The sequence below is a fragment of the Leptidea sinapis genome, chromosome 1, assembly GCF_905404315.1.
Source record: "Leptidea sinapis chromosome 1, ilLepSina1.1, whole genome shotgun sequence".
NCBI lineage: Eukaryota > Metazoa > Arthropoda > Insecta > Lepidoptera > Pieridae > Leptidea > Leptidea sinapis.
The window spans coordinates 31104973-31118322 of NC_066265.1; the positions used below are offsets into that span (position 1 = coordinate 31104973).

The 13350-nt window shown below is 34.8% G+C and overlaps 1 protein-coding gene across 2 annotated transcripts; it reads left to right on the forward strand.

The window, feature by feature from the left end:
- Positions 1 to 4397: 4397 nt before the first annotated feature.
- Positions 4398 to 13037, forward strand: LOC126966609 (superoxide dismutase [Cu-Zn]-like). Of its 2 annotated transcripts, none has more exons than XM_050810804.1 (4): positions 4398 to 4491; positions 8859 to 8925; positions 9651 to 9863; positions 12212 to 13037. In XM_050810804.1, exons 2-4 carry the CDS (start codon positions 8866 to 8868, stop codon positions 12464 to 12466), a joined length of 528 nt encoding a protein of 175 aa, XP_050666761.1. In that variant the 5' UTR covers positions 4398 to 4491; positions 8859 to 8865; the 3' UTR covers positions 12467 to 13037. The 2 variants fall into 2 exon arrangements, with proteins under 2 accessions (XP_050666761.1, XP_050666832.1); XM_050810875.1 differs by lacking the exon at positions 4398 to 4491 and adding an exon at positions 7711 to 7748.
- Positions 13038 to 13350: the final 313 nt, after the last annotated feature.

Here is a 13350-nt window from a genome sequence, read left to right on the forward strand (position 1 = left end):
CTGGTCGACGTTTTCCCGTGAGAGACCTGCATGGCCCGTGTATACGGCATCACCAGTGCTGTCGTCTGCATAGCAATGCATGTTGGCGGTGTCCAACATATCATTGATATGCAGAAGAAACAGCGTGGGAGATAGCACACAGCCTTGGGGCACTCCAGCGTTCATGGGCTTGGGATTCGAGCAATAACCGTCGATAACGACCTGTATGCTGCGCCCAGTGAGGAAGCTGGAGGTCCACTTGCATAAGCTCTCGGGAAGCCCAAATGATGGAAGTTTTGCGAGGAGCGCCTTGTGCCATACACGATCAAAGGCCTTCGCTATATCCAGACCAACTGCCAGGCCTTCCCCCTTGCTTTCAATAGCCGCCGCCCATCTGTGTGTTAGGTATACCAGAAGATCGCCAGTCGACCGACCATGGCGAAAGCCGCACTGCCGGTCGTTGATCAACTGGTGACCCTCAAGGTATACCAAGAGCTGGCGGTTAATTATGCTCTCCATAATTTTGGAGAGTAGGGAGGTAATAGCAATAGGCCTGTAGTTTGCCGGATCCGAACTGTCTCCTTTTTTTGGGATCGGATGGACAAGGGCTGACTTCCATGAATCAGGGACTACGCCTTTTGAATAAGAGTGCCGGAATAAACGCGTTAGCACCGGCGTCAACTCAGGGGCACACGTTCTAAGCACGATTGGAGAAATGCCATCCGGCCCGCTCGACTTCCTGACGTCCAACGAAAACAGAGCTCGCCTAACAGTTTTCTGTCGGAACTGTACTTCAGGCATGGAGCTCTGACACCGCGGGATGGTCGGCGGTGTTTTTCCGTTGTCGTCAAGAGTCGAGTTGGAGGAAAAAAGAGTGCACAGGAGATCGGCTTTCTCTTTTGCCGTATGGGCCAGGGTGTCATTCCTCATGTGCAACGGCGGCATGGACGGCTGGTTGAAGTTACCAAGAGCAGCTTTCGACAACGACCAGAACTTGCATGTTCCGGTCGGGTAACTGGAAAGCTGCTCGCCAATTTTGACGACGTGCTTCGATTTCGCACGGGCGATTTGCCGCTTAAAAAATCTGGAGGCACGGTTATATTTCCTCTTCAGAACTTTGCAGTTCGGATCCTTATTATTAAGTTATTGTAGAACTGTAGAAAATCATTATTTAGTGATTCGTTTGCGTCTGCAGTTAATCCACGCATTAAAGTCATTCGCTTGACTGCCTAAAAACTTGTCTTTTATTCTTTGCTCGATCTTCTCGCGAATCCCATGAATTTCAGTGTGCATCTCAATAACTGACAGAGGATTTGATTTAATATTCTTCATTGTTACTTCCACCGAAAACATAAAATTATAGACAAAGGAAAAATAACTATGCCGATGTCTTTCTCTTCTTCTTCATAAGTGATTAATTTCTCGACTAGACTTTGTTCTACAACTAGCGCCCTCTGTAAATGTCATGCAAGTGCCAAAAGATCCTTCACGTACTATTTGTCTTTACTTCACACTACACAGTCGCTCTAGCCGAGCCGATGTGTGAATACTTTGATCAATGGTTTCATAATGAAAAACGAAGAACGGTTAAATGCGGAGTCAGTCCCGCCGGGACATTTTAAACTATGCCTAAAATACGGGACGTCTGGCAACGCTATATATACTGTAAAATGTCTGCAGAAACTTATGCTGCAGTGAACAAAAAGCGATCGAACCCGTGGTTCTTGGCCTACAGAAAGTCTTTTTTTTTACAATCTTAACCTGGCACCACTTGACTTCTTTTTATTCCCTAAAATAACAATTCATCTGAATAGGATACAAGCTTTATTGCCCGAAGATGCTTTCGAGAATGCTGAAGAAGAGATGTCTGCGGCGGACTGGTAGAAAAAATGCTGCGCAAATGAGTTCAGACTCATGAAATTTCAAATACAGACTGAGCTTCAGTTCAATTCGTACCTGAATTCGTTTTCCAAAAACTTTTTTCTTCATTATGAGCAAATAACCAATTTTTCTCTCTTAAGCATAACTTTTCGGACATAGTTTTCGGACTATATCCGAAATTGTGAACAAAATATTACAGCATTTATTCTTCACTAAGCTAATACTACATATTTATAAAATTATTATCAATTTAGATCTTCTTTTAGACTGTGTAAATAATAATATAATGATACGAAACACGTTTTAAATTCATGAGCTTAAAGGTGAATAAACTTTTAATATATGTAGTTTGAATTAAACATTTGTAAATAATAATTGTTCTTTTAATTTTTAGCAGTACCCTTAGTACAAATACTTGGATTCATTTGGACAAAATGAAAAAGCACACTCTTGAAAATTTAGATTAGATAAAAAATAATGTGCTTTTAAATATCTTTTTAAGTTGCCAAGTATTAGGGCATATAAATTGCAAATAGAAACAAAGAAATGTTAACATATTTATAATGGTTTGAGGTCTAGTACACTTTTTACAATTTTGGGATAAGATATGTTATACTTTATATTATTAAATCCGCCGACATCGCATCTCAGCGTCAGAATAATCTTATATATAAAATTCTCATGTCGCGGTGTTTGTAGTTAAACTCCTTCGAAACGGCTTGACCGATTCTCATGAAATTTTGAGTGCATATTGGGTAGGTCTGAGAATTGGACAACATCTATTTTTCATCCCCTTAAATGTTAATGGACGTGGACCAGCCCCACGGCAATTTTCTTTTTAATTTTTTTGGCATTTTTTTTAAATTTGTTTGATTATGAGTCAGCATTAAAAAATACATACAACTTCAAATTTTCACCCATCTACGATCAACAGTTACTTTTGTATCGCGATTTTAATATCGGCAATACAACGTTTGCTGGGTCAGCTAGTATGTTAATAAAAAATAGCTTAGCTGCTATATTGCAGTCGAGCATAACTTCTATATATAAAATAGGTACGATAAATAACGCTTTGAATCAAACGAAGATATTAAACTACAAGCAAATAGAAACATAATTTATGTAGGGAGAGTCTCGATACAAGACACAACCGGTATCGGTCGATGGAACATTGCACAATATAAAGCAATATGGCTGTAGGAGTTTTCTTCTCAAAGTTGTTTATTGGCGGTTACAAGGTTGTAATCGGCATTACAAAAAATATTGCTATAATTCGGTATACCATAATGCCTTAAATTGCATCTAACCCTAATTTCTTCAGAGAAGTATTTAGTAGATGTTTATAAGAAAGAAGTCTTGAGTTTTGTGTGTGGAAAGCTGTGGAATGAGCTTCCTTATGCGGTGTTTCCGCGACGATACGGCATGGGTACCTTAAAAAAAGCATACTCCTTCTTTAAAGGCCGGCAACGCTCCTGTGATTCCTCTGGTGTTGCAAGAGATTGTGGGCGGCGGTGATCACTTAACACCAGGTGACCCGTACGCTCGTTTGTCCTTGTCCTGTTCCATAAAAAAAAAGTTTTTTAAGGGGAAGTATTTGTATATTTCCATTTATTCGTTACGATATATGCGTCTATACGAAACGTAAGTATTCTGAATACATGATTAGTTCAGTTTGTGACTGCAAAGTTTAATTTAATAGCAGTAATAAAAAAATACTAAAGGTTTTAAAGGATTTTTGCTCCATTATAACTACAGTTGTTAAGATTATTATCTAATAGTTAGTAGTAGTAGTTTACTTTATATAATACCACGAAAACACCATTGCCAATATTTTAACTATGCTATTTCACTTTGAAGAATAATAGGTTTCAATAAAAAAACATTTTGCCAAAATTTCCTTGGATAGTTTTTCGGAGTATTCAATATAGTATTAATTACACACATAATTTTAATATAGCTTAACAAATAGGGTGAAATTACTTTCTTCTCATCTTTCTATTCTAGTGATTTGCAAAGTTGAGATGTTCCATTTTCATATATTTTTTTCTACGCAGTGGGAGATTTTTTTGCACAGGATCCTAGCTAGGTGGGTACCAAAACGGTGCCTTTTTCTGGAGAGAAGAATTTTTATAAGATTAAGATGTTGCTTAAATTTTCTGTTGGCTGTGAACTATTTTGATCATGAATCTATGCTTATAAGTTGTATGTATTTATTGCATTTCTGTATTACTTCGAGAATATCGCAAAATGATCAGCAATTAATTTTATTTGTACTCGTATACCATTAGTTGATTTGAATTTTTATTGGCCCTCTTTTAAAATTAGCTTATAGTTGGAACACTTTGAGAACCATTTCGCAATAAAAAAAAGAAAAACAAGCATTATACATTAAAAGAAAAAACAAAGTTATCTACGTCGTAACAAGGCGTATTCATCACAAAAACAAACCATTAAAGGACCCTTGTTTATTTCATTCTCGTATAGGATGCGGTTATTATTTTTATTACCAAGTAGCGAGGAAGGGTCAGTGTATACTGGTCGAGCCATTTAATGAAAACAGAGTTGAGAGCTCTGGGCTCTCAGTGGATTGAATACTTTGTAACACTCACAAATTCACACACAGTCGTTGAGGTAAGTTGTGTTTTATATTATCTTTTGTAACTTAAGTATTTGATTTTATATTTCTACTAGTTATAAACAAACTGTGTGAGTATTTAACTTTATGTTAATATAGTACCGTCAGAATATTTTATGTCAATTATTCAATTAAGGCTATGCATCTCTTTAGTTGAAAATATTTATAATTTCGCTATTATATTTCATGTAACAGATCCATGTTTTTAAATGTAAGTCTTAAATTGTAATAAGTTCAAAAAACTCGTAGGCTTGGAAGTTATTTAAATAATTTAAAAAAATCATAATGTTCATCACAATTGAGAGGATAAAATATTTTTTTTTGGACGCAACAATATGAGTGTATATATTAGTGAGATATTAGAATTTTAGAAATTAGAATACAGTTTTTTCGATAAAGACATAAATTAATTACGTTTTAAAATAATAAGAACGCTCGTTTCATGACTAGACTTTAACATAAATTAATTAATACGAAATATTAATTTTACATTTTATTTAATGCGAAGTTTCGAGTATGATGTTTATTTAAAAGTTGTTCATGAACTTTATAATTACAAAAAATGTGTCAGATTCAAAACGTGCTTTTCGAGAGAAGAAAATTTAAGTTAGAATATTGTTTTTTTTTATTAATGTAAGTTACAGTTATGATAATAGTACAAAATCTCATTTCAATTGCCGCTTTCAATATTTATTTATTTATTTATTATATACAGAAACATTATCACATATTATTACATCATATTTGGTCCCTACACTAGGCGTAGCCTGTCCTGTAGGCAACCAGTTTACATCCTATGGTTAACAATATGAACCGGAAGGTCAAAAAGTGCACTCTGTACATATGTGTGTGTATGTGTGTGTGTGTGTGTGTGTGGGTGTGAGTGAGTGTGAGTATCTGATTAATCATGTTTCATATTTTTATATGCGTTGCCATGATCCTTCAAATACATAATATTAGGATAGAAAACATGGTTTGAAATTCATGGAGATACTAATCTAATTATAATAATTCGTTCTATCGTGGACAGATTAAAATAAATCAATCCGTAGATCAATCTTTTAAATGTTCAAATTGAGTCTGTATCTCAAGTTTATATTACGGTAGTTACCTGATCTAAAAAAGTCAGAATTTCAGAAGTTTGAAACCTTTTAATTTCCTTCTACCTGTCAAGTTATTTATCTAAGATTTTTTTTTTGTATATAAACATAGTTTCTCCTTGAACCTGGGCAGTTTTAAATTATTATAGTCAAATTCGGCGATAGCTTATTAATAAAATAAACCTCTTAGCTTGACGCTTCTTCTCAGTTCAAACAAACAAACCACTACTGTTTTCTGAAGTATTTTATCAATAATATTTTTAAAATTGAATTTGAATATTTAACATGTAAAATTAAAAACAGCATAATGTTTACATAATATAACGAATATAAATTAAGATCGTATCAATCACAAATCAGGTCGGTAACTTACCTAAATCAATGTCACCTTTTCCCAAGAGATAATGTTACGTGAATAAATAACAAGATTAAATGAATGTCAATAAAATAAACTTGTTATTTAAGTGTATGAGTCAGAGAGTGTCTCTACAATCTTTGAACTTAGAAGGATGCTTTGAATATAATATGTTAATAATATTATATTTATTATATAACATCAACTTATTCGAAGTTCTTAGATACTACCTACTTATAAAGCAAAATCTTAATATATATAAATGCAGTGTCCTGATGTTTGTTTTCAGTGAACTCCTAAACTAATGAACGGATTTTAATGTAGATTACTTCGTGGAGTGCAGTTTAGTCCAACTTGAGAGATGAGATAGTTTTGCATTTCGATTTGTGACCCATAATTATTTTTATCTCCAATTTTTGTTTTGTATACATACCTATATTCAATGAGAGAATTTATTGACGCATGGTTTGACAGTTCTGCTGTGAAACAATTTCATTACAACAACAGGGAGCATATTTTACGAAATAACTCTCGATGCCATGAAATATTATTGACAAATTTATAAAAAACAGTATTTTATTTATTACTGGCTGACCCGGCAAACGTTGTTTTGCCATATACATTGTTGTTAGAGTTAGACCGTTTCTTGGACATTGCAACATTACTTTATTTTTCTAAAATAAACATAACCCCTAAGTTACTCCTTATTACATCAGCTACCTGCCAATAAAAGTCCCGTCAAAATCGGTCCAGCCATCTTACAGATTAGCCGGAACAAACAGACAGACAGACGTATATATACATTTACATATAGTAAAAACGGTTATTTCAATATTACAAACAGACACTCCAATTTTATTTATATATATAGATATACAGAAGAACGTCACTCGTGTCAGTACTGTATAAATGAGTGGAATATGGAAAATGGATAATCTAGTCTTACAAAAAACTAATATAAGTACAAGCCACCAATATAAATTGAAATTAAAATGAATCAAAATTGGATTTTTAGAATAAAAAGTTAGTGTTATTCTTTATGTAAATCGAAAGTTCTAACTGTTGTGGAAATTACGTATTATATTATAAAAACATAACAAATTGTTTTGATTTACAAGAGCGACATCTCATGTCAATTTCCTAATATGCAAATATTGGGGTTGAGCAGGTTATCGACTGTAAAGTAGATAGTAGAATGTAGATGAAGCCACAACTTGAGAGTTGAACAAACCATACAAGATTTTATCACGAGACGTCACTCGAACTGTTAGCTCAGGTGGTTGGAGCACCGGCAAAGAACGCCGGAGGTCGTGGGTTCGAGTCCCGCATCGTTCATAAAATTTTGTTGTTTTTCAAATTTTATTTGTGAATTAATCCTAGAAGTGAGGGTTATCACTTTAAAAACATAACAAATTGTTTAAATTACGTATTTTATAGTTTCGAGAATATTGAATACAATTATTAAATTGTTATAATAATTAAGTGGATAATAGAATTATTATCAAGCGGCTAGATCACATACCATCATAAGAACCGTTTCCTGTGATGAAAGGTCACTAAGACCTCATTGCTAATGAATGTGTAATAAGGAAACATGATGATGTAACTAAGTTATTGTATTCTTGAGATTTTTTACTCTCTGGTGCATATACTTGATAGCTTAATCACTTGTACTCTTTGTTTTGTTCTAGTCATAGATGTTTTATTTAACTTCAAACTATTCACAAACTTAACTGTATTATCCTTTGCAGAGGACGTGTCATGCCTGGACCCTCTGAGGATCCTACGCCTTTTAAAAGTAATAGGTCTCGAGGATATAATTAAAATCTCGGCACAGTAACACACCTAGTTAGTAGCCTCGATTCTCCTCCTTATCTTTTAAGTTTGAGAGCAGGCGCGATAACGCAAGAAGGGGGCACAATAGATCCTAGGATTTAAGTGCATTGAAATCCCCAATTCATAATAATAATAATAACTGTATTAATAATTAATTAATGTACTATGTATATAGTACCTATTTATGATATGACTTATCCCTCGACGCCAGGATATCGTTACGATCAGGGACATACCGTATATTAGGGGTGAATGTGTGATATTCTCGTTTTGTACTCAGTCAAGTATATTTTTGCACGGTAAAATATATTATTACTAGCTGCCCAGACAGACGTTGTTCTGTAGATAATAAAAAAAAAATACTGTTTTATAGGAATTTGCCAATAATATTTCAAAAAATCAAGAATTATTTCGTAAAAAATGCTCCCTGTTGTTATAATGAAATTGTTTCACAGCGGAACTGTCAAACCGTGCGTCACTAGATTCTCTCATAGAGAATGTGTCCATACAAAACAAATATTGAAAATAAAAATAATTATGAGTCCCAAATCGAAATAAAAACTATCCTATCTCTCAAGTTGGACCAAACTACACTCCATGAAGTAATCCCCATTAAAATCCGTTCACTAGTTTAGGAGTCCATCGCGGACAAACAACGTGTCACGTAATTTATATATATTAAGATTTAATCGTAGTATTACCCTTGTTTTCTATTCTGCTGTCACGGCAAGGTCATTTATGCTTCTGCGGTAGGACTCTGCGGACCTGAACTCAACACTCCGATTTCAATGAATCATGAACTTAATGAAACGAACATAGATATCTAAACTTTGTTTTATTTATCTACTATTATTTTAAATTAAATTATTATTTTAAATATAAAACTAAAATAAATAAAAATGAAACTTATTTATCTAGGACTAATAAAATAGCAAATTCTAACTACAAAATACTATATTTTTTTATAAGTATAATATTTTTTTTTATGTAATTAAAAATAAATTACTAAAAAAAAGTGTTTTAATATTAATTATTATACACGTAAATGAACATTTCTACTTTTGATTTCCAGATTTAAAATGAAGCAAATAGTATACCTGAGCGCCATTTTGGCGATAGCTGTAGCCCAAAATGCACCAGTAAGTTAATATAACTTGTTTTTGTATTTAAATATTTGATCTTTTTTTGCGGTATGGAAGACAGTTAAGATGGAAGGACCATACCAAATTAAATCAAGATAAAAGCACGAACGCACCGTCGATCGGTATATTGTTTCCACTCCAACTCGACCAGTGGGAAGCTCCTTTGCACCGGATGCCGACTAGATTATGGGTACCACAACGGCACCTATTTCTGCCGTGAAGCAGTAATGTGTAAGCATTACTGTATTTCGGTCCGAAGGGCGCCATAGCTAGTCAAATTACTGGGCAAATGAGACTTGACAACTTATGTCTCAAGGTGACGAGCGCAGTTTTAGTGCCGCTCAGAATTTTTGGGTTTTTCAATAATCCTGAGCGGCACTCCATTGTATTGTACAGGGCCTATTAATTACCAACAGCTGAACGTCCTGCTAGTGTCGTCACTTATTTTCATAATTTTTTTTATTATAAATTTGTATTTTAATAATGTTCTCAATCTACCATACGGATCACCACAGGAATAACAGGGGCGTTTTCAGCCTTTTAGTTGGAATAACGTAGTATTTAAAAAGTAAGCGGACAGAGGTATATCTTTTACGATAGAACGGAGTCCTTCGTAGACGTATCCGACACACAATATACTTATAATATGCCAATACCTTATACAAACGATATTCGTAATTGTAAATTTTGTAAAATTAAAAAAGTTGATAACCAAATTCCAGGCTCCTCTTCAAGCTAGAGTTCGCATTTCGGATCCTTTCAATGATAACCAGATCCAGGGCAACTTGACCTTCACCCAGCTGGATGAGCACAAGGTCCGCGTGGAGGGCGTCATCGCAGGTCTACCACCTGGACAGTACGGCTTCCACGTGCATCAGAAGGGAGATATCACGGGAGGATGCTTATCAACTGGACCTCACTTCAATCCTGAAAATGTAAGTTTAAGCATATTTTGCTCAATCGCAAATGTTTGAAGACGCCACCTATTCTTTTATTAATTTAATTTTCTAATAGCTGTATTAAAAGGGAGTAATAGTTGATGATGCCTGGATTCTTGAGTATTGAGAAATAATCGAATCATGGTGACTAATTCCTCGTCTCGTGGTGAATAATTCCTCGTCTCATGGTGAATAATTCCTCGTCTCATGGTGAATAATTCCTCGTCTCGTGGTGAATAATTTCTCGAATTATGGTGAACAATTCCTCGTCTCGTGGTGAATTATTTTCACGAATGATGCTGAATAATTCCTCGTCTCATGATCAATAATTTTTGGAATCATGGTAATAATTCCTCGTCTCATGGTCAATAATTTCTGGAATCATGATAATCATTCCTTGTCTCATGGTCAATAATTTCTCGTCTCATGGTCCGTGAAATTTTTGAAGATTTTCTCGAAATGGAATAACTCGATTGAACAGAACATATTCTTAAATTTTTAGACATTATAAATTCATCATATTTAATTACCTATTTGATCGCAGTTTCATACTCGTGTTTTCAATAATTTACTTAAGTAACAAAAAACATATGATTTTGACACTAGAAAATAATTAGAAACGTCATTAGTTTGAAACGCAGCATCCGTGGCTTTATCTGGCAGTTATTTTAATATCGGTGCAATTAACCTTTTAAGAGATATGTGTATGTATTACACTATGGATATAGAATATTATGTTGAAGATATAAATATTATATATTTATTATGTTTAAATGCATAAGATAAGTAATCATATATTATACACTGTGTTGAAACGTTAATCTTTCTGATTAATATAAACATTTACAATTATCGATACCTACCTACTAATTGCAAGATCTTCATAGTAATAAGTTCATTGCATTTTTCATTTGTAGAGTAAATTTTAAACTTTTAAGGCTTTGAAGACTACTGGCATTACTAAGCCCGCTGAGTTTGTTGCGCCCATTCTTCTCAGGCCTGAGGCATTCACTTTGGAATGGGTGGTAGTTTTTTTGACTTTCAATAAGTGATTTCACATCCTATTTTGAATAAAAATATTTGAATTTGAATAAGGTATTAATATTGAAATATCCTCGAATCTTTGTAGGTATATCAATTAGATAATTTGTACGTCTAGAAAGTCTCCTGCTGTTAGACAAGCGATAAAAACAGGCCAGTAATATTAGTTTAGTATGTGTGACAAGCTACGTCTTACACTCGCGATTTCTATGACATTTCTATGACACTAAAACACAAAGTGTGTTAGTGTGCGTGAATTGCTCAAAGTAGAGGTTAGTTAAAGTCAATTTTTTTCGAGGTTTTCACAGCTGTCATAGTCTATCTAGAGTCTAGACATATTAATGATCTAAGGTAAATCTCCTTAATACCAGTATATTTTGTTCAAATCATGAGTAGTACAAAATACATTTACATCAAAGTACTCACATTTACCAGAATCTTCTCTTCTGAGTTACAAATACTTTTATTTATTATACATAACGTTCAAATTAAATACTGCAGATTGCGATATTGCGAGACTGATGCGGCGATCCATGACCGCCTGTCGCACCAACGTGTCTATTCTATGAGCACTTAACGTCAAAACTAGACTTTCCACAATATGCCTTCGTAGGATGCTGGAATTCTATGGACATATTGCTTGTAAAGAGGGTCATAATCTGCAACAGCTGATGGTGACAGGCAAGGTAGATGGCAGGCGTCCCAGAGGACGCAGTCCCACGAGATGGTCGGACCAAATACGATCTGCTCTAAACATCAACTTCCATGATGCCCTTCATAAGGCTAAGGATCGCAGCAGATGGAGGGGAATCGTAGAGGAGAAACTGATGCAGCGGGGGAGTCACGACCCTCAGTAATGAGGAAAACGACGCGAGGAGGAGACGTTTAAATTATAATTCACTTACTACGCTGCCCGTCTCAGCAATCTCTAGTATATTGGCCTATGAAACTTAGTTCTTCACGCATTCCTTCTCGTGCAGCTTACAGTCGCCACTTGAAATGACCTTGAAGACTTAGATCTTTTTGTTCTGATTTGGTCTTTTCAAAGTCCATCTAGAAAGACTTTCTTGCAACTTTTTCAGATGATCAATAATTTTGATTATTGAATTTTCTATAACTTTTACTACAAATATTTAATTTGAACCAAAATACATGGACAACTGAGCCAACCGCTCAAAGCGCTCGGACGGAACCCAAGAGGAGCGGGTTAATATACGGGTCGGATATATTTTGGTACAAATTAAATATGTATATTTAATCCCAGAATTGAGAGATATCAAGTTACAAATCTTTTTGTTTTGTAGAAGGACCATGGACACCCTAACGATGAAAACCGCCACGTTGGCGACCTGGGAAACATAGAGTTTGATGAGAACAGCGTGAGCAGAATAGACTTCGTCGACAGCATGATATCTCTCTACGGACCTCATTGTATCTTGGGCCGTGCTGTGGTCCTCCATGAGAAGCAAGATGACTATGGCCGCGGACGTCACCCTGACTCCAGGAAGACAGGCAACGCCGGAGGAAGAGCTGCTTGTGGAGTCATTGGCATCTTGTAGGATAATAAATATGTTGCAATATAAAATAAATAGTCTTAAGCATAACCCGATAAGAAATTTACAAATGAGATTTAAATTGAGATTAGGATGTCTGTGATTTAAGGCCATAACAAATAAATTGTCCTTTTTTAAACGAGTTTGTTATTTCATATGCAGACTGTGTAGGCCAGTACTTATATATTAAGGACGACAAAATTTATAGACATACTTATTTAAATAATTGTTATGTTTTTAAAGCGATAACCCTCACTTTTAGGATTAATACCCAAATAAAATTTGAAAACAAAATTTTATGAACGATGCGGGACTCGAACCAACAACCTTTCTTTGCTCAACTCTCAGGTTGTGGCTTCATCTACAGGATCTACATCACAAACAAACCATACAAGATTTTATGACGATACGTCACTCGAACGGTTAGCTCAGTTGACAGAGTACTCGCACGGAACGGGAGAGGTCGTTGGTTCGAGTCCCGCATCGTTCATAAAATTTTGTTTTCAAATTTTATTTGTTACATACTTATTATCTTATCTAAAATAGAAAAGCACTTGTATAAAAATGCGAAATGATACACACCTTGTATTATTACATAATAATACGCTTAGTCTCACAACTCAAGTCAATGTACTAAAATTCTTCTTATGATTGCAAAATTCTTGATCTAACCATAATTCTAACTGGCTTTTGGATGCGTTGTTGGAAAGGTACTTTGATGGAGGGTAGTTCTACCCTTATAATACTAAAGCAGATTTCCAAAGCTTCCTGGCAAGCTTACGGTAACCAGAATAGAGAATAACGTAGGTTAGTGTGAGGAACCGGCGAATATAAAAATATAATATAATAATATTGAAACACTTTTACACAAATTATCTTGCCCCAAACTA